This window comes from Heterocephalus glaber, unplaced genomic scaffold, assembly GCF_053883595.1.
Source record: "Heterocephalus glaber isolate CG9 unplaced genomic scaffold, H.glaber_assembly_v1.0 deba00000122, whole genome shotgun sequence".
Lineage (NCBI taxonomy): Eukaryota > Metazoa > Chordata > Mammalia > Rodentia > Bathyergidae > Heterocephalus > Heterocephalus glaber.
Window position 1 is genome coordinate 82,878,457 of NW_028258138.1, and position 27,336 is coordinate 82,905,792.

General features: G+C 47.5%; 3 protein-coding genes and 1 long non-coding RNA gene across 12 annotated transcripts in view; 1 reads left to right on the top strand and 3 right to left on the bottom strand.

Annotated features, from left to right (window-relative positions):
• Tmod3 (tropomodulin 3) overlaps positions 1-2,039 on the bottom strand; it is a 60,191-nt gene extending 58,152 nt beyond the window's left edge. For 2 of the 4 annotated variants that reach the window (XM_004835399.4, XM_087180554.1), the window contains exon 1: positions 1,890-2,028. The gene's annotated coding sequence lies outside the window, so the exon portion shown is untranslated. Of the gene's footprint in view, positions 1-1,565; positions 1,824-1,889 lie in introns of those variants that run through there. The other 2 variants (XM_087180563.1, XM_087180566.1) reach the window with 2 other exon arrangements.
• Positions 2,040-2,087: 48 nt separating this feature from the next.
• LOC110349990 (uncharacterized) overlaps positions 2,088-27,336 on the top strand; it is a 29,503-nt gene continuing 4,254 nt past the window's right edge. Inside the window, exons 1-4 of one of the 2 annotated variants that reach the window (XR_015438831.1) lie at positions 2,088-2,215; positions 3,038-3,145; positions 4,828-13,054; positions 15,373-15,499. This is a non-coding gene — a long non-coding RNA (uncharacterized LOC110349990). The remainder of the gene's footprint in view (positions 2,216-3,037; positions 3,146-4,827; positions 13,055-15,372; positions 15,500-27,336) is intronic. The other variant, XR_015438829.1, reaches the window with a different exon arrangement.
• The window catches only part of Tmod2 (tropomodulin 2), a 51,041-nt gene continuing 28,601 nt past the window's right edge, over positions 4,897-27,336 (bottom strand). For 2 of the 4 annotated variants that reach the window (XM_087180574.1, XM_087180571.1), the window contains 2 exons: positions 14,200-26,765; positions 4,897-7,790 (listed from right to left, as the gene is read on the bottom strand). In XM_087180574.1, the coding sequence (XP_087036700.1) occupies positions 26,688-26,765 (78 nt within the window). In that variant the 3' untranslated portion in view covers positions 4,897-7,790; positions 14,200-26,687. The remainder of the gene's footprint in view (positions 7,791-14,199; positions 26,766-27,336) is intronic. The other 2 variants (XM_087180568.1, XM_087180570.1) reach the window with 2 other exon arrangements.
• Positions 8,143-12,622, bottom strand: LOC147830533 (uncharacterized). Of its 2 annotated transcripts, none has more exons than XM_087180536.1 (2): positions 11,665-12,622; positions 8,143-10,164 (listed from the first exon to the last, which is right to left on the bottom strand). In XM_087180536.1, exons 1-2 carry the CDS (start codon positions 12,620-12,622, stop codon positions 8,570-8,572), a joined length of 2,553 nt encoding a protein of 850 aa, XP_087036662.1. In that variant the 3' UTR covers positions 8,143-8,569. The 2 variants fall into 2 exon arrangements, with proteins under 2 accessions (XP_087036662.1, XP_087036664.1); XM_087180538.1 differs by having other exon boundaries at positions 10,045-10,220.

Genomic DNA, 27,336 nt, shown 5'->3' on the forward strand with positions numbered 1-27,336 from the left:
CTCCTTCTAAATGAACACCTGCCTCACGTTTTTACTCTTTACAAACAGTTCCTACAAGGGCTTCGAATCATTGACAAATACATATGCCTAATCCCAAAGGAAGCAAGCTCCTACATAGGAACTGTGTCTTCTACATATTCATCAGGAACCTGAGAGCAATGTCTTGGACAGGATGGGGTAAAACACATACTCTTGAGTAGGTGAATTACTGAATTAATGTGAATGAAGGCAATTAGGGGTGGGAGAGAGGAAAAAAAGCTTAGAGACACAGGAAGAAGGAAAGGAGAGCAAGAGGAGAAAAAAGAAGAATGCAGAAAACTATGAAGGAGGCTGTTTTTGTTACAGTATTTTTAAAAATGGAGTTGGAAAAGTCATGGGTATGTACACAATACAACTGTTATTGGCATCAATCTTTAAATTACCATTATAAACACTTTAAAATTATATTTTCAAAGTGTGGTCTCCAACAGCTTAACGTTTCAGACACACAGATTAAAACTGAGAGATCTGGGTGATTTGTGCAGGGTAAAGCTTGAAAGCCACCACCCTACACCATGCAGGTCCTTTCTGTTGTACAGAGCCTGCATTTTAAATGAGCCAATAGCTGAAAGTTGAGAAAATTCTTGTTTTGTTTTGTTTGGTGGTGCTGGGGACCAAAACCAGGCCTCATGCATGCTAAGCAAGTGCTCTACCGCTGAGCTACACCTCCTGCCTGAAAAAAATCTTTGATTAGAGTGAAATCAATCACTGTAATTGCATTTGACCTGTATGTATTTAACTTCAGGTGAAGTTATTAATTACAGAGTAACATGGCCCAAATGGTATACACTAAGATGAAAGGAAGCTGAGCAGCAGGTCAGTGGTACCCTCAAGAACTACTTTTGTTCCTTAATGCCTAAGCCAGAGGTTGGAATTATGTGTGTGGACAATGTTTCCTGAATAGAATAAATGAATTTTTAAAAGCCAAAGAATTCTAGGATAATTGTGAGGTTATGTAGTCCATTAGCCTCAATTTGAAAACGAAGGAACTGCAAAAGCAAGAAAGTTACAAGAGCCAAGGGATTCTATTTCAACGACTGTGGGCTCATAAAGAGATAGGGTTTTTAAAGGCACTTAGCGCTACTAGAAAGAAACAACAGGAATAAGAGCCTGGACAAAGCCATTTTGTAACCCTAATATTTTTGACAGGCCAATTCATTAATGAACTTAATCTGCCAAGAAGTTAATCTGAAGGACTCTCAGAAAAAGAAACATGAGCTCCAAAAAAATGTCACAAGGAGAGAGACTTCCCACAGCTAACTCCGACCTCCACAGCCCACTTCCTGTGCAGCGTGACCTCCTGGGATCGCCCCTCCTGCAGTATTCGCTTCCAGATGACTTTCGGTGTTATGGGGAGCCAAGGGCAAGCGGGAAACGCAAATCTTAACTAAACATTTAAAGAGAAGAAAGAAAGAAACTGCAGCCGTTCCCAGGCCTGAGGGGTCGGGAAGCACCGAGCCTATCAGCCTCGCGTCCCGGCCCAGCCCCGAAGCCGGACCCAGCTGCGCGTCCCGGCAGGAAGTCACCTCGGTGCCTGCAGATCGCGACGCCACCCAAAGGGCGCGCCCCGAGGTCCTGCTCGCTTCTGGTTCCTGTCCGACCTCACCGCAGAAGCGTTTGCAGGAGCCTGGGTGACAGCGCCCGGCTGCGGGGCGGGAAGGCGCCGTGCAAGGCCCCGGTCCCGAGTCGCCCGCGACCCCCACCACCCCGCGACCCGCGCCGCGAGAGGCCCGGGGCAGGGACCCAGCCGGCGTCGGGCAGCCCCGCTCCCTCACTCCTCCAGCCTCCCAGGACGGCACCTCCCGGCAGCGCCCACCCCGACTTCCTGGACAGCGCCGGGCCTCCCTCACCTGGCTGGCGCCGCCCGCCTCCTTCAGGACCCGCCGCTCGCTGCCGCCCCGTTCCCAGCGCCGCCGGCCGCCGCGCCCGCCTCAGAGCGAGACACCAGACCCACCGGTCCGCGCGCGTCTGCCTCCCCGCGCCGTCGACGCGTCGGCCCCACCCCGCGCATGTGCATGCTCGCCGCGGGAGGCATGCTGGGAGTTGTAGTCCGCGTGGGAGGCGGCCCGGCCCGGTACGGGTCTGTGCTGCCAGCGGCCGGCTTGGCGGGAGAAGTTGCTTTCCGTTGGGGAGCACCGGCCGTCGAGCCTCCGGGAGCACAGCGCCAGGCTCTCTGGTAACAGAATCCCTTTTGACTTTGACCATTTGTCAAGAAGCGCACACGACAGGGCCGGTTTTGTACTCTCGGTTAAAACTGCGAGGACGTGACATCAGCCCTGTGAACTTGTGAAGGACCGATGCGAAAGCGAGCAAAACAAATACAAGTGACGCACGCACGAACCGGCCCGTGCCAGGCCCAAGCTTCCCTGGGCCTGCAAGCCCCTCCCGCGCCTACACCAGGTCTACACTGCAGGGGTGGGGTCGGTGTTGGCGACAGGCAGATTTAAACTGCAGCTCTTGTTATGATTATTTAAAAGGTTGTGAAATTACAGAAAATCCCTATACATCGAGTTTTAAGACTATCATGGGTGCACACGGGAGACCATTTCTCTGGATTCTCAGGCATGGTTTGGCAATGCGAGAACCCTGTAATGTTCAAGTAAATTTATGGACCAAGTGGGTGGGGACAGGACGGGGGTGGGGGGTGGGGGGGTGGGAAGGGAAAGGTATCAAAGCCTGTGCTCAAGACTGGATATGCAGCTAGCTCAGTGGTAGAGCATTTGCCTAGTTTGCCTAGCATGCCTGAGCCCTGGGTTAGTCCCCAGCACTGCAAATAAAAGCCAAATCTGAAAACACCCTGAAGCTCAGAGTTACTTGTCCACAGCCAAATAGCTGGGGAGTGGGAGAACTGAGATACTGGCAGTGTCTGTGGGAAAAATGGAAATAGCCCAGAGGGCAGTTTGATGGTGGACTCCGTGCAGGGGTTTGAGGAGAGGAAGGGGTATCTCCGTCTCCTTCACTGAGTTACCCACTAAGGATTGTTCTGGCTGCTCTCCAGGACCAGGCAGGCCCCTGGAGCAAGGCCTGGCTTCGATACACCTTTCAGAAATGCAGCGAGAAAGAGGACTGAAGAGCCTGCTTGAGGTGCATTCCAGCTATGCCTGAGGTACAGGAGCCACTTCACTTATTGGTTAAACCTCCCCTGGCATCTACTTCTGCCCCTCAGAGTAGGTAGCACACAGTTTAAGCAAACACTCTGGAATTTCATGCAGGTGGCACCCACTAATTCCAGCAAGGAAGATCATTTGAGTTTGTTTGTTTGGTTGGCTTGGGCTTTGCTTTTCTGAGACAGACTGTCACTGTAGTCCAAGCTGGGCTTGAACTCTCTAGGTAAACCCAGGCTGGCCTCAGACTTGCAGTTCTGCTCTAGCCTCCCAAGTTCTGGGTTACAGGCGTAAGCCACTATGCCTGGCTAATTTGGGTTTTCAAGAAAAAGCTGCAAATCCAATACTCTTAGAAGTCAATCAGTATTCAGTCTTGTGGCCAATGCGTCTTATTTTCCACAGCATCTGTGAATCAACCTCGCAAATATCCTTGGAGACAACAGCTTTCTGAGAGCAATTTCCTACAGAGTGCAGGCTTAACTAATATTTACTGAACACTTAATACATACCAAGCACTATGCTGCATTCATAATATCTCATTGAATCCTCAAAACAGCCATACAGAAAGTAAATCAGTATCCTCAGTTTCTACAGATGAGAAAAGTAAGACTCAGAAGAGTTAAATCTCTTGCAGTCACAAGCCAGTATTTACCTGTAGATCTAGAAGGGAAGCATGGCGTCCTGACTGAGGTTCTAGCGTGATCACTAGATCAGGCTGACATGTCCCCTAAATTTGCTCCAGTTCCCCAACCACCTGTGAGTCCAAGGACGAGGGGGAACTTCCCAACACATTTGGAGGAGATGAATATTTCTATTTCGATTCCTACAATAGTTCTGTATTTCACCCTAAGCATCCAAACTTATTCTGGTTTCCAGCAAGTCTGTGATGGATTCCTGCTCCATGTCTGGGGCATCACTCCTGGGGAAAGCAGCGAAATGGAGTTCCTTAAGAGGCAAAGCATGAGCCAGGCATGGTCATCCCAGCACTTGGAGGCCGAGACAGGAGTGCAAGTCTGAGCCCAGCCTGGACCATGAGTGATCCAGCAAGACCATGTCTCAAAATAAAAATTTAAAAGGGGGAGGGCAGGAGGTAGAGTGTTGCTCAGTGCAATGGCTCAGTGCATTCAGCCCCCAGAACTGCCCACCCCAAGCATGTCAGGTTTGGTGGCGCATGCCAGCTACTCCAGAGGCTGGAGCAGGAAGATCACAAGGTCAAAGCTAGCCTGGGCAACTTAGCAAGATTCTGTTTCAAAAAAAAAAAAAAATTAAAATCTCTAGGGGATATACCTCTGTGATAGAGCACTTGTCTAGTATGGACAGAAACCTAGATTCAATCCACAGTGCCACAGAAAAGAAATCAAGAGAAGAGAGGAGAAAGAAAAAGAGAAAAAGAAAAGCAGAGGACCATAGCCATCTTGATATGCTTTATTTTAAGGACCATCTTATACCGTCTGGCTTCTTTTGCTTAGGTCTTTGGTCAGAGAGGGCTCTTAATTCAGTGTCTGACTGATTTAATCTATGATACTTTAACTCCCTGACCTCCTAATATGAAGTGTTGGGAGTACATTACATATATTCTCTCTTAGTTATTTATTTTAAGTGTTTCCTAACCAAAAAACAATTTTTTTGAGGCAGGGTCTCATTATGTAGTTCAAGCTGACCTTGAACTCACTGATGACCCTAGGCTGGCCGAGAACTCTTGGTGATCCTGTTGTGCCCAGATCGCGATGTCCCAAAGACCACCAGGAGACCGTTTCCGATGTAAGCACACGAGGGTCGTTTATTCAAGCTTAAGCAGGGACTCTCAATTGTCACCGACGCAGCGGATCGAGATTGAGAGCCCCGAGCCTCGAAACTAGCAGGGTTTTTATTGAGTATACAACAAGCTTTGGTTGTTAGTAGCCAGGTGATTGGTTAATACTAAATACATATGAAGTGTAGGGTTTTGATTGGTTAGGCTTAGGGGGGGTTAAGGGGGTTACGTATAGATTTTTGCAAGGGAGAAGGGGGCAAAGGTTAGTGGTCGACTGTCATAAGCTGATGGTTAGCAGATCCACTGACTAATGGTCACATCTATCTTTTGTGGGCAGTTAGCCATTAACTGCTTACCTTATAGATAGTGTGTCCGGAATGTCCTTCCTGAGTACACAGATGGCTGGGTAATAAACTTAGGAATTTTGAGTGGATAAGCACAAATTTGAGAGAACAAAGGAGACAGCTCCAAAATGGAGTCACTCTGGCTCCACATTCCCCCCTTCTCATGGTGCTATAGAGGGCCAATCATGGGCCTCTGGGGGTTAATTCTGTCAAATCAATAGGTATTGGCTGGTATTGGGACCTGAGTACCATTAACTGAACAGCGTTAATTCGCTTTTTAATGAACGAAACTAGTCTATTAAGTATGCAAGGTCTAAAGGTTAATAGTAGCAACACGATAAGCAAGGGGCCCAACAGGGTAGAAATTAGGGTAGTGAGCCAAGGGGAAGAATTAAACCAAGATTCGAACCAGGTTTGAGATTGTTCTCTTTCTCGTTTACGTTTGGCGATGCCTTTTCTAACTTTAGCCATGGATTCTTTGACTACTCCTGAATGATCTATATAGAAACAGCATTTTTTACCTAGTGCAACACAGAGTCCTCCTTGTTGAAGGAAAATTAAGTCCAGCCCCCTTCGGTTTTGGAGGACTACCTCTGCTAGTGAAGTTAAAGACTCTTGGAGGTGGGAGATGGAGCTTTCTAGCCTTTCAATATCTATATCTATGGCTGTCCTTAAGTCATTATAATATTTATTGTGTATTAGTAGCGATGAAACTCCCGTTCCTGTCCCAGCCAGTCCTAATCTTAAGAGAACGGTCAAAGTAATGGCCGTTACAGGTTCTCGCTTAACTCTGACCTGGGTTTCAGCCAGGCGGCTGGGGATGTCTTTTTCTGAGTGATATAACAACCGGGGGACTAATTGTACAAGTACACAGAAATCTCTTGTTTGTTTTAACACTAGCCCATGTACACAAGGGATAAGTCCAGAGGAACAGGCCCACCACCCGTCATAAGGGGGAATGAGATATTTAGGCCTAGGTCTAAGGATGGTTTTGTTACAAAGGTGTTGGTGGGAGGCCGGGACACTGCCGACACAAGTTTCTTGTCCAGTTACCGATTGTAGGGTCAGCCTAGCTGTCTCTTTTTGTTGTCATCTACATTGAGTCGGGCTGTCTGACTTAGTGAAATTGTCTAGATAAGCTACTGCTTCATAGTATGGGGGCTTAGTATCATAACATAGCCAGCAGGACTGAGTGAGGTCTGGCCTAGATGCATTTAGGGCTTTAAAGGTGTGAACCATCAGTTCCCAAAGGGGGTCCTGGTCCCGGTTATGATCGACTTTATCAATCTGGGTGATCATTTGAATCAAGGGTGGGGATGTGGAAGCGGAGGTTAAGTCTGATGGCCGTACGGAGGCGTTTGGTTTTGGTGACATAGGCGAGCTTTTTGGGGGAGGGGGCTTAATAGGTCTGAAAGGGGCTATTGGAGCTAGCGCCAAGTTTGGCCCTATCAATTGGGGAGACCCTATGGTGAGCGGCTCTGCCTTCAGTTTTATAGTGAATAACAACCCGGTATCATAACCATCTTGATATAGATGGAGTCCCCAAGTCTGGCCTGTTTCCCATTTAGTGTATCTTTTACCTGAATCCGTGAATGAAAGTCTGACCGGGTTACAGAGGAACCCGGTACAGGGGCCACTAAGAACTAAGAAATTACCACCCTTTTGATTTGTCTGCAGGCCAGGGGGCCCAGGGACTCTTTTTAAAGAAATAAAATCGTCCTTGACAGGCGGGGCCCAGGAGACGGTGCCCGTGGACTCACATCCCCATTTGGCACAATAGAACTGGTCAGGTCCCCCGCACTTGTTTATCTGAGACTGTGTGCGCCTTTCTCCCGGACAAACATAAAAGGGGGTGCTTTGTAGGATGTTTCTATCAAGAGAATGGCTACACCCAGGGTCAAGTCTAGGAGGGGCCATGGGTACTGGAGCCATGGGCAGGGATGTTCTATTAGTATTACATTGGCCTATGCCTTTTTTACATATTGGCTCTCCTCTAGGCCCGATTTTCCAGTTTCCAGTGTTCCAAGTCCCTGTGGCGAGCGAACACAGGTCAAAGTCTAGGTCTGGCCACCAGGTAAGTGGTGGAGCCACTTCGGATGAACTGTTAACAATGTTGCCCGTAGACGTACTAATGATCATCCAGGTTAAATTTAAGGGAGCATATGGGTTTTGTCCTCCTAGTGTCGGTGTCAAAAGTACAGTTACCATAATCACGATCGTCGACGACGTAGCTTGAGTTTGAGGGGATTGTCTTGGTCTCTGGACACTTGCCATGATGGAACGAAGTCTTCTAGGACAGTGTGAGGATCTGCAGGGTGAATGTGGGTGTAGTGTACCCACGAAGCAATCCCGTCGACCTTGAGAGCAGTGGGCGTGGTCAGGACTGTGATGTAGGGTCCTTTCCAACGGGGCTCAAGGTCTTTCTGCCGGTGTCTCCGAACGAAGACCCAGTCTCCAGGTCCAGGTCGGTAGCGATGGGGCTCAGGAGGTGGTCCGGTCTGGTATAAGGCTTCTAACTTAGGCCAGATGTCTTCGTGTACACTTTGGAGGCTTTTTAAAGAAAGTAACAACTTTTGGTCATCAAATTCAACAAGTACATTTGAGTGAAGGTTGGGGATAATGGGAGGGGGAATTCTAAACATGATTTCAAAGGGGGTCAACCCCATTTTATAGGGTGAATTGCGCACCCTATAAAGGGCGAAGGGAAGGAGAGTCACCCAGTCACCGCCAGTCTCTAAGGTTAATTTAGTTAAGGTCTCTTTTAAGGTTCTATTTATCCTTTTTACCTGTCCTGAGCTTTGGGGTCTGTATGCACAATGTAATTTCCAATCTGTCCCCAACACCTGTGCTAAGGTTTGACTCACCTTGGAAATGAAGGCGGGTCCATTATCTGATCCTAGCATTACTGGAAAACCGTACCTTGGCAGGATGTCTTCTAGCAGCTTTTTAGTCACACTTTGCGCTGTCTCGTGTTTGGTAGGAAACGCTTCTGTCCATCCTGAAAAAGTATCTACGAAAACTAACAAGTATTTATAACCGTACTTCCCAGGTTTTACCTCGGTGAAGTCCAATTCCCAATAGGCTCCAGGTCGGTTTCCCCTCAGCCTATTTCCTGGGTTGGCCCTATTGTGGGTGGCATTTGTCAATTGACAGGCTTTGCAGGTAGCAACAATATGTTCAATTGTAGAATTAGCATCACGGATCTTAATTTCAGCATGTCTCAGGAGATCTTGCATTTTCCGAGTGCCCATGTGGGTGGTCCGGTGTATCTTGGAGAGAACTTGTTCTCCCAGTGTTTTAGGCAGGATGACTTTACAATCAGAAGATTTTCACCACCCGTTGAGGCACTGGGGCGTAGGTAATTGTTTTATCCAATTTAAGTCCTTTTCAGTGTACTGGGGTTTTTCTGGTAGGGCTGCACTTCCCGGATCGGGCAGCTGAGTGGCCAGTGTCAGATCAACCTTTAAAGCTATTTTTCGGGCCGTCTGGTCAGCTAGATTATTTCCTCTGGCAATTGGAGTGTCGCCCTTCTGGTGTCCTGGGCAATGGATAATGGCTAATTTTTTCGGTAGCCAGAGGGCTGTTAAGAGGGCAAGGATCTCTTCTTTGTTTTTAATAGTCTTTTCTTCAGCTGTCAAGAGTCCCCTTTCTTTGTAGATGGCCCCATGGACGTGCGCAGTGGCAAAGGCATACCGGCTATCTGTGTATACATTTAACTTTAGGCCCCGTCCTAAAGTCAATGTCTTGGTCAGGGCTACGAGCTCTGCCCGTTGTGTTGAGGTCCCGGTGGGCAATGGTTCTGTCCAAATGACCTCAGTTTCTGTCACCACAGCTGCCCCAGCATACCTGTGGCCCTCACGAACAAAGCTGCTCCCATCAGTGTACCAGGTGTTGTCTGCGTCTGGCCATGGTTGGTCACTCAGATCTGCTCGAATTCCGTGTACCTGGGCCAGGATGTCTGTGCAGTCGTGAAGCGGAGCCTCTAAGTTCGGGTCTGGCAACAGTGTGGCTGGGTTTAAAGCAGCCGGGGCCTGAAAGACAACTCGGGTTGGATTTAGGAGTAAGCTCTGGTAGTGGGTCAAGCGAGCATTACTGAGCCATCGATCCGGAGGCTGTTTTAGGACTCCCTCAATGGCGTGAGGGGTGGTCACGCATAGTTCTTGGCCTAATGTCAACTTGTCAGCGTCTTTGACCATTAGAGCTACTGCTGCAATCATTCTTAGGCACGGGGGCCATCCTGACGCAACTGGATCAAGTCTTTTTGATAGGTACGCCACTGGGCGGCGCCATGGCCCTAGATGTTGGACCAGGATGTCCTTAGCGACTCCTTTGTTTTCATCAATGTAAAGGTGGAATGGCTTAGTAATATCAGGCAAGCCCAAGGCTGGTGCCGTCAGCAAGGCTGTTTTAATTTGATCGAAAGATTTTTGTAGCTTTTCTGTCCATTGAAAAGCCTGACTGTCTCTAGTTGCCTCGTAGAGGGGCTTTGCGAGCTCTGTGAACCCTGGTATCCATAGGCGGCAGAAGCCCGCCGATCCCAAGAATTCTCTGACTTTTCGAGGGGAATCTGGTGTGGGTATCTTAAGAACTGTCTCTTTTCTAGCATCCGACAGCCATCTCTGCCCTTCTCTAAGCACGTACCCCAGGTAGCTTACCTCGGGTTTGCAGATCTGGGCCTTTTTAGCGGACACCCGATACCCCAGCTCTCCTATGACCATCAAGAGTCTCTTGGTTTCATTTAAGCAGTCTTCCTGTGTCTCAGCTGCCACAAGAAGGTCATCTACATATTGTAACAGAGTTAGTTGGGGGTTCTGGAGGCGAAACTCACCCAGGTCTTCATGTAAGGCCTCGTCGAAGATGGTGGGAGAGTTTTTGAATCCTTGAGGTAATCGGGTCCACGTCAGCTGTCCGTTGATGTCTTGCTCTGGATCACTCCATTCAAACGCAAAGATGTGTTGGCTTTTAGGTGCCAGTGGAAGGCTAAAAAAAGCATCTTTGAGATCTAAGACCGTGTACCAGCGATGGCTCGGGGGAAGAGAACTCAATAGGGTGTATGGATTAGGCACTGTGGGGTGGATGTCTATAACCCTCTTGTTTACCTCCCGGAGGTCCTGCACTGGCCGATAGTCATTAGAATGAGGTTTTCGTACTGGCAACAAGGGGGTGTTCCAGGCCGATTGGCAGGGTCTGAGAATCCCCTGAGCAAGCAACCTCCTGATGTGTGGAGTTATTCCTTTCTGGGCCTCCAGGGGCATAGGATATTGGCGAACTCGTACCGGATCTGCTCCAGGTTTTATTTTTATAAACACCGGTGCCCTGTGTATAGCTAGCCCCATGCCTCCAGTTTCCGCCCATGCTTGTGGGAACATGGAGAGCCATTGTTCCATATCAGGATCAGGAGGGGCCCTCTTTTGATGTAGTAGATATTCATCTTCCAGGTTTATGGTTAGTACCTGAATGGGCCTTCCCTCTTGATTAAGGACTTTTGTGCCCCCGGGTTGGAAATGAATTTGAGCCCCTAATTTAGTAAGTAAGTCCCTTCCCAATAAGGGGTAGGGGCAGTCTGGTATAACCATAAATGAGTGGGTTACTTGGCCCACTCCCAAGTCTACTGTTCTTTGGGTTGTCCATGAATACTTTTTCATGTCTGTAGCTCCTTGGACCCAGGATGTTTTATCAGAAATATGGCCACACGGTTTGAGTAGGACTGAATGTTGAGCCCCTGTATCCACCAGGAACTCAATAGGTCTCCCCTCCACTTTTAGGGTTACCCTGGGCTCGGGGAGGGGTGCCGAACCCCGTCCCCCCTAATCATTTGATTCATCCGCAGCCAGAATAGGGGTCTTGGGGCGTCCTTCTCGCTGTTTCTTTTTAGGACAGTCCCTGGCCCAGTGTCCGTATTCTTTGCAATAAGCACATTGATTTTTCCCCAACTGGGGGCGCTCTCTGCGTCTCTCTTTGTTTTCTCCTTCCATCACAATCTTTTTTAGTCTACGTTCACATTCTTTCTGCTCTCCCGCAGTGGCAGCCAGAAGGATCCGAGCTAAGTTTCCGGTCTGGCGGTCATCAGCTTTTTTTCGTTTCTCCTCTGCGGTTTCTCTATTGTTATACACTTTCTCTGCCACTGCCACTAAGTCCTGAATACTCTTTTCTCCTAACCTATCTACTTTCTGTAACTTTCTCTTAATGTCTGGCGCCGCCTGGTTGACAAAATGTATTATTACAGCTGCCTTTGTCTCAACTGCTTCTGGGTCCATAGGAGTGTACCTACGAAAAGCTTTCTGAATTCTTTCTAGGAAAGCAGCAGGGCTTTCATCTAACTTTTGTTGTACATCTCCTACCTTAGCCAAATTGGTGGGCTTTTTCGCCGCTGCTCTGAGACCTCTTAATAAAGTCTGGCGATAGACTCGAAGTCTCTCCTTACCTTCTGCCGTGTTGAAGTCCCAGTTAGGTCGGGACAGAGGAAAAGAAGTGTTGATGGTGTCTGCATTGGTGGTGGGCTGACCACTGTCACCAGGAACCAATTTTCTGGCCTCATTCTGGATTCTCTCTCGTTCCTCAGTGGTGAACAGGACCTGCAGAAGCTGTTGACAGTCATCCCAAGTGGGCTGATGGGTAAACAAAACGGTTTCTAACAGGTTAATTAAATCTCTAGGGTTATCAGAAAAATTGGCGTGTTGTCGGCGCCAATTATAAAGATCACTGGTAGCAAAGGGCCAGTAATGATGAGGCTGGTTTCCATGTTCATCAGGGGGCCCTATTGCTCGCAGCGGGCAGACAGTTGAGTCTGCCGGTCCTGCCGGCGAGGCGGCGCGCCGGTGACGAGTATTTTGGGCGGGACCATAACGGTTGTTGGCGGCGCCCGGGGCGGGCTCCCCAGCCCCGGCTGGGACTGGGTCACCTCCTCCAGCCTGCTGTGGCGGAAGAAAGGGGAGGGAATAGGGGGGAGGAAATATAAGATCTTCCTCGGTCCCTCCCTGGAGGACAGGGTAAAGTGGCGCGGTTGGCTTGGTTTCGGTTTGTTTTTCATCCGCGCGCTCTTTAGGAGCCTTTTCTTTGGCCGTCAGGATTAACTCCGGTTGCTGCTGCTGTGAAGGCAAAAAGAGCTTAACCCATGGGGGCGGGTTAGAAACCAGAAATTCCCAAACGGCGATGTAGGGTATCTGATCGGGGGGGAGGATGGCTTTACGAACTCTGCGAATTATCTGCAAATCAAAAGTTCCCTCGGGGGGCCATCCTACCCCGAGGGAGGGCCACTCTGAGCCACAGAGGGTGATGAACTTAGTCTTCTTAATTTCTAAACTTAAGTTATGAGCGCTCTCCCTAACTTCTTTGAAATGGTCTGTTACAAGGGAAAGAGGGGTAGTCACAGTCTGTCCCATCGTCTCGGTCCAAGTCAGCACAAACAGACACACAAACGCAACAGAGAAGCACAAGGTGAGACAAAACCGTCCTCCGCACGATCGGAGGCAATGCAAATGGGACGACGGCCTCCTGCCGTGCCGCGGGAGCGACCCGCACCGTCCCTCCAGGAGTCTCACTGACCCGTACTCTTGGGGCACTCCGTCCCCACCAGTGGAATCCGGAACGTCTTCCAGGATCCCGGGTCGGCGGCCCTTGCAGCGCGTCCGCCTAGACCGTCTGCCGACCTTCCCAGAAAATAGGCCCAGACTTTACAAGCACAAAAAAACACTCACCAGCCGGCGTTGACCCTCCGGTACGGGAGTCCTGAAGGTCTTGGGATCCCGGACGAGCCCCCAAATGTTGTGCCCAGATCGCGATGTCCCAAAGACCACCAGGAGACCGTTTCCGATGTAAGCACACGAGGGTCGTTTATTCAAGCTTAAGCAGGGACTCTCAATTGTCACCGATGCAGCGGATCGAGATTGAGAGCCCCGAGCCTCGAAACTAGCAGGGTTTTTATTGAGTATACAACAAGCTTTGGTTGTTAGTAGCCAGGTGATTGGTTAATACTAAATACATATGAAGTGTAGGGTTTTGATTGGTTAGGCTTGGGGGGGTTAAGGGGGTTACGTATAGATTTTTGCAAGGGAGAAGGGGGCAAAGGTTAGTGGTCGACTGTCATAAGCTGATGGTTAGCAGATCCACTGACTAATGGTCACATCTATCTTTTGTGGGCAGTTAGCCATTAACTGCTTACCTTATAGATAGTGTGTCCGGAATGTCCTTCCTGAGTACACAGATGGCTGGGTAATAAACTTAGGAATTTTGAGTGGATAAGCACAAATTTGAGAGAACAAAGGAGACAGCTCCAAAATGGAGTCACTCTGGCTCCACAATCCTCCTGCCTCAGCCTCTTGAGTGCTGGGATTACAGGCATGCACCACCACACCTGGTTTAGCAAATATTATTGCAGCTTATTTTAGTTACTGTTTCTAAAATAAAACCATGTGGTGATGAGTTTTCTTCAGAGAGACATCATCAGATTGTAATCACAGAACTTACGAATGAATCTCCTAAACCTGTGTCCATTAAACACCACACATGGGCCAGAAGTGTTACGAATGATGCCCTAGTATTGAATAAAGCTGTGAAAAAAGAAAAAGAACTTGCTGCAGTCTGCCCTATCAGCAGCCAGGGTGACATTCTAAAACCAAGTCAGATCAGGTTAGCTTCTTGCTCACCGGCTCCTGGCTTCCATCACATTTCCTGCCTCGCAAAAGGGTGCTCTTCTAGGTTGGGCCACGTCCTCATTTCCGTGAAGCTTCTGCTCCTGTCCCAACCCAAGGCCTGTGGTCACCAAGCCCTGCCATTCTGGCTGCTCCTGACTTTGCAGCCTTTGTACCACTTGTTCTGAGCTGACATCCTGCTGCTGGTTTATGTAGTCTGAGCTCAGAGAGGGCTTGGCATCCACTGACTGCCCAGCGCACCATAGATAACCTCAGCCTATTTGGAAATCAGCAAGTGTTGGCTCCCTCTCTGCTGCTCCGGCTCTCACCTTAGGACAGAAGCAGAAGGTCACTCACCAGGGCCAGCCAGCACCTGGGAGGGGGCTGCAGTGCAGAACAAGGTCGGTGGAAGTCACCCCAAGGGGAGATGGGGCTGTCTTTCTCGGTCTTGTTTTCTGAGACAGCCCCACTCTGTAGTCCACGCTGGCCTTGAATGCGTGACCCTCCCACCTCAGGTTTTCCTTCTTGTAGATCAATGTCGGACTGTAGCCTCCCAGCTCAGAAACAGAGCCTCGCCTTGGCCACGAAAGTGATTGCAAGCGACAGAATGGCAGGCATAAGCAGCAGGTCCAAGGTGATTGCCATTTCTTCCTGGTTTGTTCTTTCCGGAACCCAGAACAGGCCGGCTCTCCCACCAGGGGGTAGGGTGAGAGCCTTGGGCAAACACAGGAGTTGACCTACTTTGACAGAGGAAAGGTAAATCCCCAGGTGGCTAGGCCGGCAAGGTAACTCCCCTCCCTCCCTGAAACAGGCTCACCCCTGCTCTTAGTTCTACTTCGAGTGATAGAAAACAGTTGAAGTTCAGTGTATTAAAGAAACTAAATCTGATAGCTTTAGGTAAAATATTTGAATTAGGACAGAGTGTGGCTCTTACTAGTTTTCAGGGTTTGGTTAGAGTAAAAGTAATAAATAAGAGGACACTGCCATACTTAAATGTGTAACAAGCCATAAGTAGTGTTATCTGTGAGCGTCCAGCCATAAACTCACAAAGGAAGCTCACTCTGAGTCATCATATGCAAATTAATGCTTGGGGCAATATTTTGTTATCCAAGGATTTCTTTAGGAAATGGCTTCACAGTACACTTAACTGTTTTTTGTTTGGTTGGTTGGTTGGTTTGCTGGTTGGTTTAGTTTGGCTTTTGTAAAAATGTGTATTTTAGCTGGGTGTGGTGGTGGAGGCCTATAATCCTAGTATGCTGGGAGGCTGAGGCAGGAAAGTTTCGAATTCAAGCCCAGTCTGGGCAACTCTCTGGCGTAGCAACCTAGTAACCTAGTAATTATTATAGCATTTTACTCATCCAGTAATTAATACACATTTGTACTTTGATAGGATGTCTACAAATAATTCAGATAGTCTTTACTCAGATTACATCTAGAATATGTGCTTGTATTAGGAAATGGATCTGGTCATGCATCTAAATGATGTATTTTGTTCCTATCAGTGACACTGCTGACTGAGAAGATTTTAGAATAACTTTCTGAACACACAAACACCAAGCAGGCCAAAGTTCAAGGACGATGGAAGTAATATTGAAGTAGGCATTCCAGGAGCTGCAGCTCAAAGCCAAGGCAAGTAGCAGATTTTTGGCCAAATCCCAAGACTTTCTCTAATGTCACTTAAGGTAAAGATAGCTTTTAGGCAGGAACACTTTACGTATATTCACATGAAGGTTTCAGTCAACTAAAACACGAGTCTTATCCACTCAGATGGCAATTAAGTAATATTTTTCCATCCAATCTTGTAGTTGATTTGTTTGGATTAAAGAGAAAATGATGGCACTGGGGTAAAGCTCAGTGATACAGTCCTTACCTAGCATGTTTAAGGCTCTGGGTTTGTTCCCTAGAACTGAAGAGAGAGAGAGAGGGAGGGAGGAGGGAGAGAGAATGGTATTATAACTTCTGTTAAATTTTATATGATTAGATATAGGCAGGCTTAGACTTTAACAAGCCCACATTTTTTAACCTGTCAAAGTATTTCTTGTCCCTCCCTGATAATCAATGAGCTATCCACAGCCCATACAAACAGCTGATACATGTCTAATGAGTCTGTCAAGGAATGAGTCCCACCATGGCTACCTAGCATTTGGGGTTGAAATTATTCCATTCATCAGCATTTACTTATAACCAAGTCAAAAAAGGCTGTTTACGCCAGTCATCGAACTGTTGGCTGCACTCTCATGGAGTCCACATTTTTCAAAGATGTTGTGAGCCTGTCTTGCTGCAAACCAGTGTGTTCCTCTGAACTTACTCTTTACATTTCATGTTTATTCGAAGTGAGTCCATACTAGCTTTTAGAGATGACTGCTGTAAAACCACCAAAGTGGATGATATTCTTTTCTATAGTTTTGTTCAAGATGGAAAATTTCAATAGTGTGCAGTTTGTAGAATTACCTCATTACCTCCACACTTTTCCCCCCAGCACTGGGGATTGTCATGCCTGATCTAAGTGAGTCCTTCACAAACAAACAGGACAAAAACAAACAGGCTGCTCTCAGCAAATGACAGGCTTCAGGCGCCAAAAGGTCCAGTGATTGTCTACACACCTGTGCAGACTGCCCTTGGACTCAATCATAAACATTTCACCCCAGATTCCTTAGCCCCTTCAATACCTATGTAAGCCTAATTCCTTTCCCCGTTAGCTGCTAATATCTCTCCTAGTATTAGCCCATCCACCCATGGATGAAATCTCTGCTAGCTAGCTGCTGCTATTTCTATCTCCCAGCCCACCCTCACATAGATGTAATGAGCTCAGCTTTTCCCAGCTAGCTGCAAAAATCTGATTTTAGTCTCTGTTCACTGGAATAAACTTTTCTTTCAAAAGCTTGTTTAAGGGGCTGGGGATTGGCTCAGTGGAGCCTTGCCTGACTCACAAGCACAAGATTCTGAATTTGATCCCCATTACAGGGGTGGGAGTGGGGTGGGGTGTTGTTTAAATGAGTGGTCTCATGTGTGCCATATGTAACAGGGATTGAACTCTGGGCTTCATATTTTTGGCAAACACTCTACCAGCAAACTACATCCTCAGCTGTTTTGCATTTTTATTTTGAGACAGGGTCTCACTAAGTTGCCCAGGCTGTCCCTGAAGTTGTGATCCTCCTGCCTCAGCCTCCTGAGTAGCTAGGATTACCACAGTTGTGCACCCAGCTCTCTACATCATTTTGTTTTTGTTTTTTGAGACAGGGTCTCACTACATAGTTCAGGCTGGCCTTGAATTCACTATTTCCCCAGGCTGGCCTCCAACTCAAAGCAATCCTCCTGCCTCAGCCTCCTAAGTGCTGGGATTACAGGCATGTGCCACCATGCCTAGCTGTAGGGAACAGGGGAAGGGGACGTTACCAGAACCTCTGCAGTGAGTCCTGGTCTCCTTCGAGCCACGGCAGCACACGGCGAATTACAGGAAAGGTAGACAAATGAGACTGAGAAGAAGCTGAGCTTTGGGTCTGATCAGTGCTGCTCTGGGCAGCAAAGCCAAGAAGCCCTAGCTTGCGGCACCTTTTATTTAGTACATCCAAAGAAACAAATGTAACAAATGAATAATGTAGATTTCAGTATCATATTGGGATGAACAAGGTGTAACAAAAGACTGGGTGGGGGCGGTGGAAATCTAAGAACAATGAGGAACTATGCAGATGAAGATTTAGTTCCTCCCAGGAACTACACAGATGAAGATTTGGTTCCTCCCAGGGCGTCTCCCACAGGTGTGGTCTTGTCCTGGAGGATTACAGCATCATGGGATCATTGAGATCTCCCTTGTGACCTGAGGCCAAAATGGAAGTATGTCTTGGAGTGTTATTGCTGGCCTGTAGGCAGGAGAACTAGGCCTACTCAAATGATTTTTCCCTAGAATTATGTAGCATTGCTCCCAACACCTAGCCCTCCACACCTTTTGAGTCATGCACCTGCACAATTTTCCTACCTTGTTTAGCCCAGTCTCATTTAATCACACATACATCTGGTCCCTCCTGAGGTCCTGGACAGGTGGGACAATTGCTGGAGGCCGTGGGTATCTGATACAGCATGTTCCCTCCTGGTAGGCCTGGACAGTGGGTTGATTCACTGCTTCTCACAGCCATACAGTCAACTCTCCAGATGAGAGAGGGCAGGCCAGACCAGAGCCAGTCTAAGACAAAACAGTTCTGAAACTCGGTGACTTGTTCCAGTAGCCAGATGGTCAAATCCAAAAGGGTGGCCAGAGAGGCAGAGAGCAGAGCAAGCCCAGCAGAGTGAAGCCCTCGGGGAGGAGGGAGGAGTGGAGCTGGGGTCGAGGACTGCTGAATCAGCGCCATCTCCTGTGTGCACGTGCCTGCGTGGGTGCGTGTATAGGCGTGTGTTCAGTTCCTGGGGTACAGAGGAGGGCCTGCTGCCAGAGGGGACTGGGCAGTGGAAATTTTAAAAAGTGCTTTGGTCCTGTTTAAATTCTTGATGCTGTCAGCATAGAGCCCTGTGCTGGCATTAATATGGATGAATATTTTTTAGAACTTAGGATGGTCCTATGCATGCTTTCTACATCCCAGGCACTGTTCTACATGCTGTGCACATTATCCCCCACAATGACACGACTGGAACATATTCCTGTCACTGTTTCTATTTTATGGATCAAGACACTGAGGCTGGAATATTCAAAATGCAACGCGTGTCCCTTGCAAGGTCCAGATGGAACAGGAATATCCTTTAAACAATGAAGGATAGCAGTATATTTCCTTGTTCAAAAAAAACTGTGAAACAAGAAAAGAAACTGGACATAAGCCCACTATGCTTTTCGGACCTTGTTATTGGCCTAAATGATAAAATTTAGGGATCAAAAAGTTGGGACAGAGTTCAACAGGGAGTTGGGAAATAGGGCTTTATCAGGTCACACTTTTATTATGTAGCTTTATTATTTTTAGTGTTTAGTGTTTCAAGTTCCCAGAATAGGTTTTAAAATATATATTTTTTTTATAGATAACTATATATATATATATATATATATTTTGTTTTTTTTGGTACCAGGGATCGAACTCAGGACCTTGCGCTTGCTAGGCAGGTGCCGGAACCACTGCACTAAACCATATATTTAGTTACCTGTATTCCTGTTCTCATTTATTCAGACAAATTTTAATTGTCACCTAAGTGTACCTTTTAGTTTTGTGTTTTGTGTTTTGGGTAGTGGGGATGGAACTCAGAACCTTGCACTTGCAAGGCAGACACCAGAACCACTGAGCTAAATCCTTGGCCCTGTACCTTTTTGTTTTGATAACAAGTTCTGACTTCTTCCTGTGGCTACTTGTGATGGTCTACTTTTTTGTATTAAATTAAGGAACTTTATAGTTCTATTTGCAAAAGTGCTCATCTAACGTAAGAGCCTAACATTACCCAGTTATTCTGAAGAGACACTGTCTAAAAATCAGCCAGATAAAACAGTCTTTACTTCCACTTTTGAAGTTGAGTTTATTAATTCCCAGTATTCTTTACATTTTCATTTAGAAACCTCATTCCAGACACAAATGAATATATTACATCTTTGAAAGCAGAAAGACTGTGGTTAATTAAAACAGTTTACATTTACCTTAGCATTACGTCTGGGGCTAATTCCAAAGGGCCAAAAATTGCACCTTTTTGGGCCAACCAGGGTATCAGAATAATAATATTTAACACTTCATACATTTTGCTTTTTTACACATTTACCACAAATGTTCAACTTCACATTTAAAAGGCAAATTAGTCTCTTTTTCAGGGTTGGAGATTGCACCCAGGGCATCAGCAAGTACTCTGCCACTGAGTTGCATCCCCAGCCCTGGCAAATTAGTCTTTATTCCTAACCAGTTGGCTGGCTTTGATGGAAAAGTTTCAAATGAAAAATAAAACCACATGGGTTTTTTCAATAACTACTTAGCCAAACAGATGTTGCCAATACAAGTTTAAACCATTTACAGTTTACAAAAGTATTGTCTTTTGTTCTCTTCAAAACAGTACACTGAACAATACACAAAAGGTCACACATTACAGGCATCTGAACTGGTAAGATATACAGGTTGGTGGCATGCAAGTATTTTACATTTTCAAATGCAAAGAAAAAAATCCTGCTTATTCATTTTCCTGGAAAAAAATGAAACAGAATTAAGATGAAGGCTTAATTAAAATATAGGTATTATTTTCCATGTATATAGAGTTTGTTCCCCTTAAAACAAAATGGCAAAGATAAGAATTTTATGTCAGAATCATTTCTTAACTAAGGATTGTCACTGGCAACATTTGGTACTAAAATAAAATTCCCTTTCAAAGTGTATTTCTGTGCATCTCATCTCATCGAACAGCCAATTCCTATCTCCCCGCATTGAAGCTGTCCATAGTTTTCCATCCTGGGCTGGCTGCTCCCAAAGCACAGTGTGCTCTGGCTTGCTGCCCTGTGCTGCCCAGTCTGTGCTCAGAAGTATGCACACGCACACGAATGTACAGAAAAGCCCACGGAGAACCTGCTGTGCTATCTCAGCATCCCCCTCTGCATTTCCACCTCTCTTTTCCCACTGATTCTGGGGAGAAAATATAATGTTTTAAAATAACCTCTCTGGTTTCCTACCCCTCTTCAACATTTTTTTTTTTCATTTTGCGGAGCCAGCCTGCACCTGTGAGGCCAGCTCTCTATCATGAGTAACATCCCCAGCCCTACCTTATCCTGAGAAATCCAGAACTGTGCACCCAGAACCAAAGACAGCAAAAGCTGTTGGGAACCCTGGCCACCCTGGTCAGAGGGAACGAGAACGATTCAGGATCACAGGGTTGCAAGTCTGGGAGGGGGAAGAGACAGCCCATCTAATCCCCTCCCAGCTGAAAGGAAGGCCAGACGGACGGACAGCCTCCCCAAAGGTGCATGCAGCTGGCATCTAATCAGTGTCGTTTTCTAAAAATATCACCTGGTGGGCAATGGAGCATAATTCTTGTGGGATTGGAGGCCAATGAAGCACAAGCAACATTTATTAAGCACCAACTATGTACAAGGCACCTTACTAGATGGTATGAAAGATACAAAGATTGGTGAGATGCATTTCCTGCCTCCAAGTGCTGATAAAAGGCCTCGATGCTAAGTCCCTTCCTTCCTTAGTAGAAACAATGCTGGCCGGGGCTGGGGTTGCTGGTGATGGTAGCTGCTCCCTGGCCAGCTGATGGTGATGGGTGGCACTCTACCCCCTTGTCTCTCACGGCGAAGGCAGGGCAATTCTTGGAGCCCGGGCCGGTCATCTCTCCAGGGCCCCCAGTGATACCTTAGGTCTTGGCCTCCCGCAGCCCAGTGGAGGCCGGAAGGTAGCAGACCCCAGATCCTCCTCTCAATTCTTAGCCACCGTTCACTGCCTCCCATGTCCAGCCCTAAGCCCTCTGCAAGGATTCTGCCAAGGTACTGTCAACACAATGTAGGGAAACACCCCATCACGTACAACCCTGGCAATGACACCTGCCATCAACCTTCTCTCTCCTTTGGGGTGCAAGTGAAATACTTCTAGTCCCTCCCTCATACCATGCTGCAATTCCCCCTACTCCAAAAGGTGTGGAAGATGTCACTGTCGCTCAGAATAAAGCAGGTTCAAGAGGCAGTGGGACACATTAACAAGTTGATAATAACAAGGATCTCCCACTTTTGTGTAGTGCTTTCTAGTTTCTACAGCGTTTTCATCCGCTAATCCAGTTACAGTCGCACCGCAGCTCTGTGAGGTAGTTATGAAGACATCACTCCACTTTACACCTGAGGAACCTCAGGCCTGGGAGACCATGTGGCTTGCCAGAGCCACCAAGCTTGGGAAGTGTGGAGTCAAGTCTCCAGGTTTCCTGACTCCAAATCCAGTGTTCCTCCCCCTGGAGAGTCTATAATTGGGGGCAATTGAATGAACTGCCCATAATCAGATCCCTGCTAAGTGTTGGGGATGGGGTTCAGTCTCTCTGTTTGTCTGGGGCGCCCTTTGCCACCCCAGCCAGCTGAGCCACTGTCCTCAGAACGACTGCTGTGGGTGACAGACTCCTCAGGGAGTCTGGTTAGCTGGTCACTCCCTTCACCCAGGTCTTCAGCCCTCCCCTTCACCTTCTTCCAAGTCCCAAACTGGCCCAAGCCTTGCCACACGGTACTGCTGTTAGAACAGTACCCAAAGTGAGGTTGCAAATTAAAAACTTGCAAATCCATCTACGGATTGTTTAGTCACTGCCATGATAAGCAGCTGGGAGAGAGGCGAGTGGAGTGGAACTGGGCTCTGCCATTAGTGGATGTAAATCTTTAATTCCATCCTTCTTCCTCCTGTCAGCCAGCCCCTCCCCATCACTAATCTCCACCTCCGGAACCACAAGCAAAACCAGTCAGGTCTCGAGTGGGGGACCAAGAACACAGTGCAGTATCCTTGGGGCGCTGGGCACTTTTCTCTGGCCAGCTGGTTCCCGGGGGCTGACCGTGAGCTGTCCATCCAGGGGCCCCAGCCAGGTGCTGCAAGCACCCCACATCTTCCCCTGTGTCTCAGTCCTTTAGCCTTGAGAACAAGCGGAAGTGAGGAACACTGGGGAGTGAAAGGGAAAGTTCAGAGAAGGGAGCGTAGGACATTCCCTCTTGGTTCTCTGATCATTGAAGGGAAATCAGTGAGCACTGTGGCATCAGAGGAAACAGGGAAGGGAGCTTCAGGACCACGACTCACAACCTGACTCCAAACAGCTCTACCATGCCAGGCAACATTCCACAGAGGCCGGCTGTCCCAGCTCCTGTCCTCTGCCCGCTAATGCTGAGGCCACCAAGATATGAACTACAGAGGGCATCTACTTCACAAAAGGCACTCCGTCCACCCTGAATTGCCAACCAGAAAATTCTATAAAGCCACGATTCCTTCTTCTGTCTCCTCCACAGTATCTAGGAGAGGGCCGAGTACATCTTATCCATGCAAAAGAAGTATTTGCAGAAGCTTCTGTAACCTCCCCAGGACCGTCTTTAATTGGAGACCAGGTGGATGCTTCACACTGGTTTCAGGTTTCGAGCACCAAACTGTTCTCAAGGCAGTGATCTGGGGGACAGCGGTTTCCCTAGTGCTGGGGGACACATCTGGTTTCTCCCAGGCGCCCCCTTCCGCATGGCAGCTGTTCCGTGGGTCGCTGTGACAGCTTCCCCGGAGTGGACCCGAGGAGTAGACACTGGCGTGGGCTCTGGTTTGTAGGTAGAGATGGGCTGTTACCGGAAGGTGAGGTGTAAGGTGGGTGAGCCACGGGCGCCTCTCTAGACCCTGAGAGGGGCAAGAAACAAGGCTGGGAGCGAGGTCTCCCTTCACTCGGTGGTCTAGAGGGAGCCAGACACCTCAGGACCGTATTTTCTGATCTTTATGTACAAAATATTTATATACAGTGTGCCCCGGAGTGGGAGGAGGGGCTGCATTGTACGGCTGAGGGTGAAACGCCGCTCGCACGCTTTAGGCAGATGGGACAGTCGCATGCTAGATCAATGAGATGATTTCTAGGCTTCTACATTTATTTCCTAAGAGCTGTTCTCCATGCAGCTGTGAGACGTGGAGGCTGGGGACAAACTACCAGACTCCAGGAGTAGATTCACACTTAGCCTGGGCCTGGGGTGACTTGACAGAGGGCAGGGAAAGATGTGGGGGAGAGCACCTCCCTTCAATCAGGTGTCCAGATGTAGCCAGATACCTACTTGGATATCTGACGATACATGCACGCGCGCGCGTGCACACACACACACAAACACACACACACACACACGTACACGTATTTACAGGATGCCGGCCAAAGACGACGTCAGGGGTTTGATCATGCTCATAAGGATGAAAGTGCTTCCGCCACACTTGAGGCAGAGGGGAAGAGGTAGGGCTGCACTCACCCCATGATTCCTAGACCGCAAAGGTTCCTCTTCCACATCCTGTCTGCTGCGACAGGTGCTGGGGACAGGACCAGGGACCAATTTTACTGCACAACCCTAAGGGGGAAGGGATGCACCTTGGGACATAGTCTTTCCCTCCAATTGGGTGTCCAGGTATTGGCAAAGAGCTTGACAAAGTACTGAGCAAAGCATACACATATACAAATATTTACAGTCTGCCCCATCATGACACGTAGTAAGGGAATCATGCTAATCATCAGGAACAGACTTCCTCTCAGTCACTTTCACCAGATGGAAGATGAAGGTGTAATTAAATGATGTGATAGGTTCCCCAAAATGTACATTTACTTCTAATAGTCATCTCCAAGATGCAAACACTAGTGGAAAGTCATCTGCCAGGCTACTTCACAAATAACAGGTAATAAGACAAAGTGATTAGTAATAAATATTTGATCTCGCAAACTCTATTATATGTGACCCAACTATTTTATAAGCTAAAAACAGTGCTGTATTTTACAATTTCCTGCTTGCTTGCACTAACACTACCAACAGCTGCTTGTGTGGGTGAAATAGCCACGATCCAATGCCGAATTTTTTTCTTGCTTTTTGCCAAGGCTTTGTCAACACTGCACAGCTGCGAGGACACTGTGGGGCGCTCGGTTCTCAGGGTGAAGGCAGGGAAGAGCAAGCGAGAAGGGAAAGGCTCAGACCTGCACATGAGGAAATCAGCACTTACAGAGCTCTGTAACAAAACAGCACTTGCTGATGACTGCTCATAAGAAGAGGAAAGTCCCAATCTGCAACACATCACTGATTTCCAAAGTATAAATACTCCCACCTCGAGCAAGAAGTTACTAAACAGAGTTGGAAGAGCCATGAGAGAGCGCCTGGAGGTGGTATTTCCACCTGCAGACACAAAGATCTCCCGAATATCGGAAGCAGTAAAGGGAGTATTTGAGTATTTATTACTACTGTCTTCAGTATCATCCTAAAATTCCAAGTGCATATCATTTAATGTTTAATAACGGCTGTGTTGGGCTGGGGATGTGGCCTGGTGTTAGACTGTTTGTCTCACATGTGTGCAGCCCTGGGTTCGACCCCCCACACCACCAAAAACAAAACAAAACCAAGCTGTGTTGAGCAACTTGTGTGCAAACTTCTGAAAATTGAGCAATCAGCGATTGGGTCTGAGGGAAGAAAAAAATCAAGACTAAAAAAATCATCTAACAGTATTTATGTTTTTTTCAAGACTGATGAGGAAATATAGTAGTAAACTAAACAATTTGGGGTTTCAAAATGTCAGAATGTTCTGTTTATTGTGCCCTCAAAAATTCTCAAGAAAATGAGACATCTGAAAGGACCCGCCCTCGAGGCACCTGTATGGGTGCTACTTACAGTCCAGGTAAATGTCTGATTTTGAAAGGGCTCTGCTGACAAGCTCCATGCACACCCTCTTCCCTTTAACTGCACTGAGTCACTCGGGAACCCTTGGTCCCTGCACCTCTTCTGGATTGCACCCACTCTGCTGGGAGAACAACCACCTTAGCTCTAGTTATCACTGGCACAAGGGACGTCATCTTCAGAAGGCTCAGAGTGGGAGAGGAGAGGAGAGGAGACAGAGCAGGGCTGGAATGGAGAGCAGGCAGGAAGGGAGACTCAGAGGGAGGGGTCAGCATCAGGGCGCTATCCCTACCGCTACCAGGGACGCGTCTGCCCCGTAGCACCGAGTCAGGACAACGTCTGGTGCCCATGGCTGTCTCTCGGATCCACTTCTCCCTGCACCGCCTCGCTGTTCCAGTGAAAGGCTCTGCACACCATGGTGTAATCATCTCAGTCACATTTGCACAGGCTTGTCTTTGAGATGACAAACACCTGTATAAGTGACAGTTCACATTTTCCTTGGTGTTTGTGAACGCCTAGTGGATCATGTGGACAAGAATTTGCACAATGCATCCAAAGGCTCACTTTTATCCTGTAATCTTGTTACACTAAAGGTAAAGCAATACATGGTTTTAAGATTTGTCAACACCATTGTGTGTGTTAGATAATCTTGTTAAAGGGGTAGTTATTATTGTTTTATGTAGGAACGTACTGTTTTCAAAGTCTCTCTTACTAAAATTCAAACATTTCCTACCATGTCTGGAAATCTTTTCAACAGCTTTGTAAACAGGTTTTCAATAGAGTCACTTTACAGATGGAATTAATGTTGAATAATCAGCATAGGTGGTGTGCTAATTCCTCTCACTGCCTATGCTCTGGCTTGAGGGGCTGCTCAGGGGCTAAAAGACAGCTTATGCTAAGGAGCTAATGCCCTGTGAAAGTGTCACGATGCCCCTTGCCCAATGATCTGTAATCAGCTGGCTGTGTGCGTTTAGGGAATTTTTTTTTTGGTACCGGGGATCGAACTCAGGACTTTGCACTTGCCAGGCAGGTGCGGCGCCACTGAGCTACATCCCCGGCCCATAGGGATTTTTCTCTAACTAAGGGATTTGTGCTAAATGGGTCACATTTTCTCACCCAGTGAAAGACTGGCAATACTAACTTCTCATGCAGTAAGCATAACACTTTGGATATATTTAGCCTAACTCGAAGCTGTGCATGTAAACAGAGGTAGGCCTCTCCTGTAATCGGTTAAAACACATATTAAACTAAATGCCTTTCAGTGGTTAAAAAAATGTTCATGTAAGAAAGAGAGGGTGACCCAGTATGAAGTGGTCAAATCTTGGCCTCAGCAGTAGCTCTGACACCTGCACCCCTCCATCTGGACGAGTTGCCAGAAGCGCCTGGAAGCAAGGAAACAACTACACATTGGAGAATCCCAAATAAGCAGTTCCAAAAAAAAGCCAATTAAATCATTAGTTGTGTGGTTAATGGAAATGAAAAACCTCTGATAAAATGGTCCCGTGGAGAAGGAGTTTGTATCTGTTTTTAAATGGCTCCATGGCGAAATTTCACCTCTTCCCATGGACGTTTACCTTCGATCTCCTTCAACCCTCTTCTTTCGAACTACATGAGAGAGAGAAGTTTAAAAAGACAAATTGAAGGAAGGCATAGCCTTTAAATTCCAAAGGACATTAATCTTTTTTTTTGGTACCGGGGATTGAACTCGGGTCCTTGCGCTTGCAGGGCAGGCGGCGGAACCGCCGAACTAAATCCCCGGCCCCTGAAAGACATTAATCTTACAAAATAACAATCCCACACACTTGAGGATACAAATGATCTTAAACTTCATTATTCAACAAATCATGGCAGTAAATGGAAATGATAAAATAAGCCCAGTGTCTGGAGGAATTTACAGGGTCTGATAGCTGGGAACCTTCCCATCTCTGTGGAACAGAGTCATTTGTCCTCAGCACATCCTCCTCTCAGCCCTGTGCTTTCACGACTACACAGACACAGTTGCAGCCATTAATTCTGGTGGTGGCTGGACACCAGCCTTCTGCAGACAGGTCAGCATCTAAACCTCGGGATGGAAAGCACTGAAGCATCAAATGTACCCACATTTAAACCTAAGTACTGAAAAGCACAGGCAGGCTCAGACAGTGGAGTAGGACCTGCACGGCTATGTCTTCTCGGT

Coding starts and splice junctions, on each gene's coding strand:
- LOC147830533 (XM_087180536.1), bottom strand. CDS start 12,622: ATGGGACAGACTGTGACTACCCCTCTTTCCCTTGTAACAGACCATTTC. Junction 10,165..11,664: donor GGACTTCAACACGGCAGAAG/GTAAGGAGAGAC, acceptor GGAGTGATCCAG/AGCAAGACATCAACGGACAG.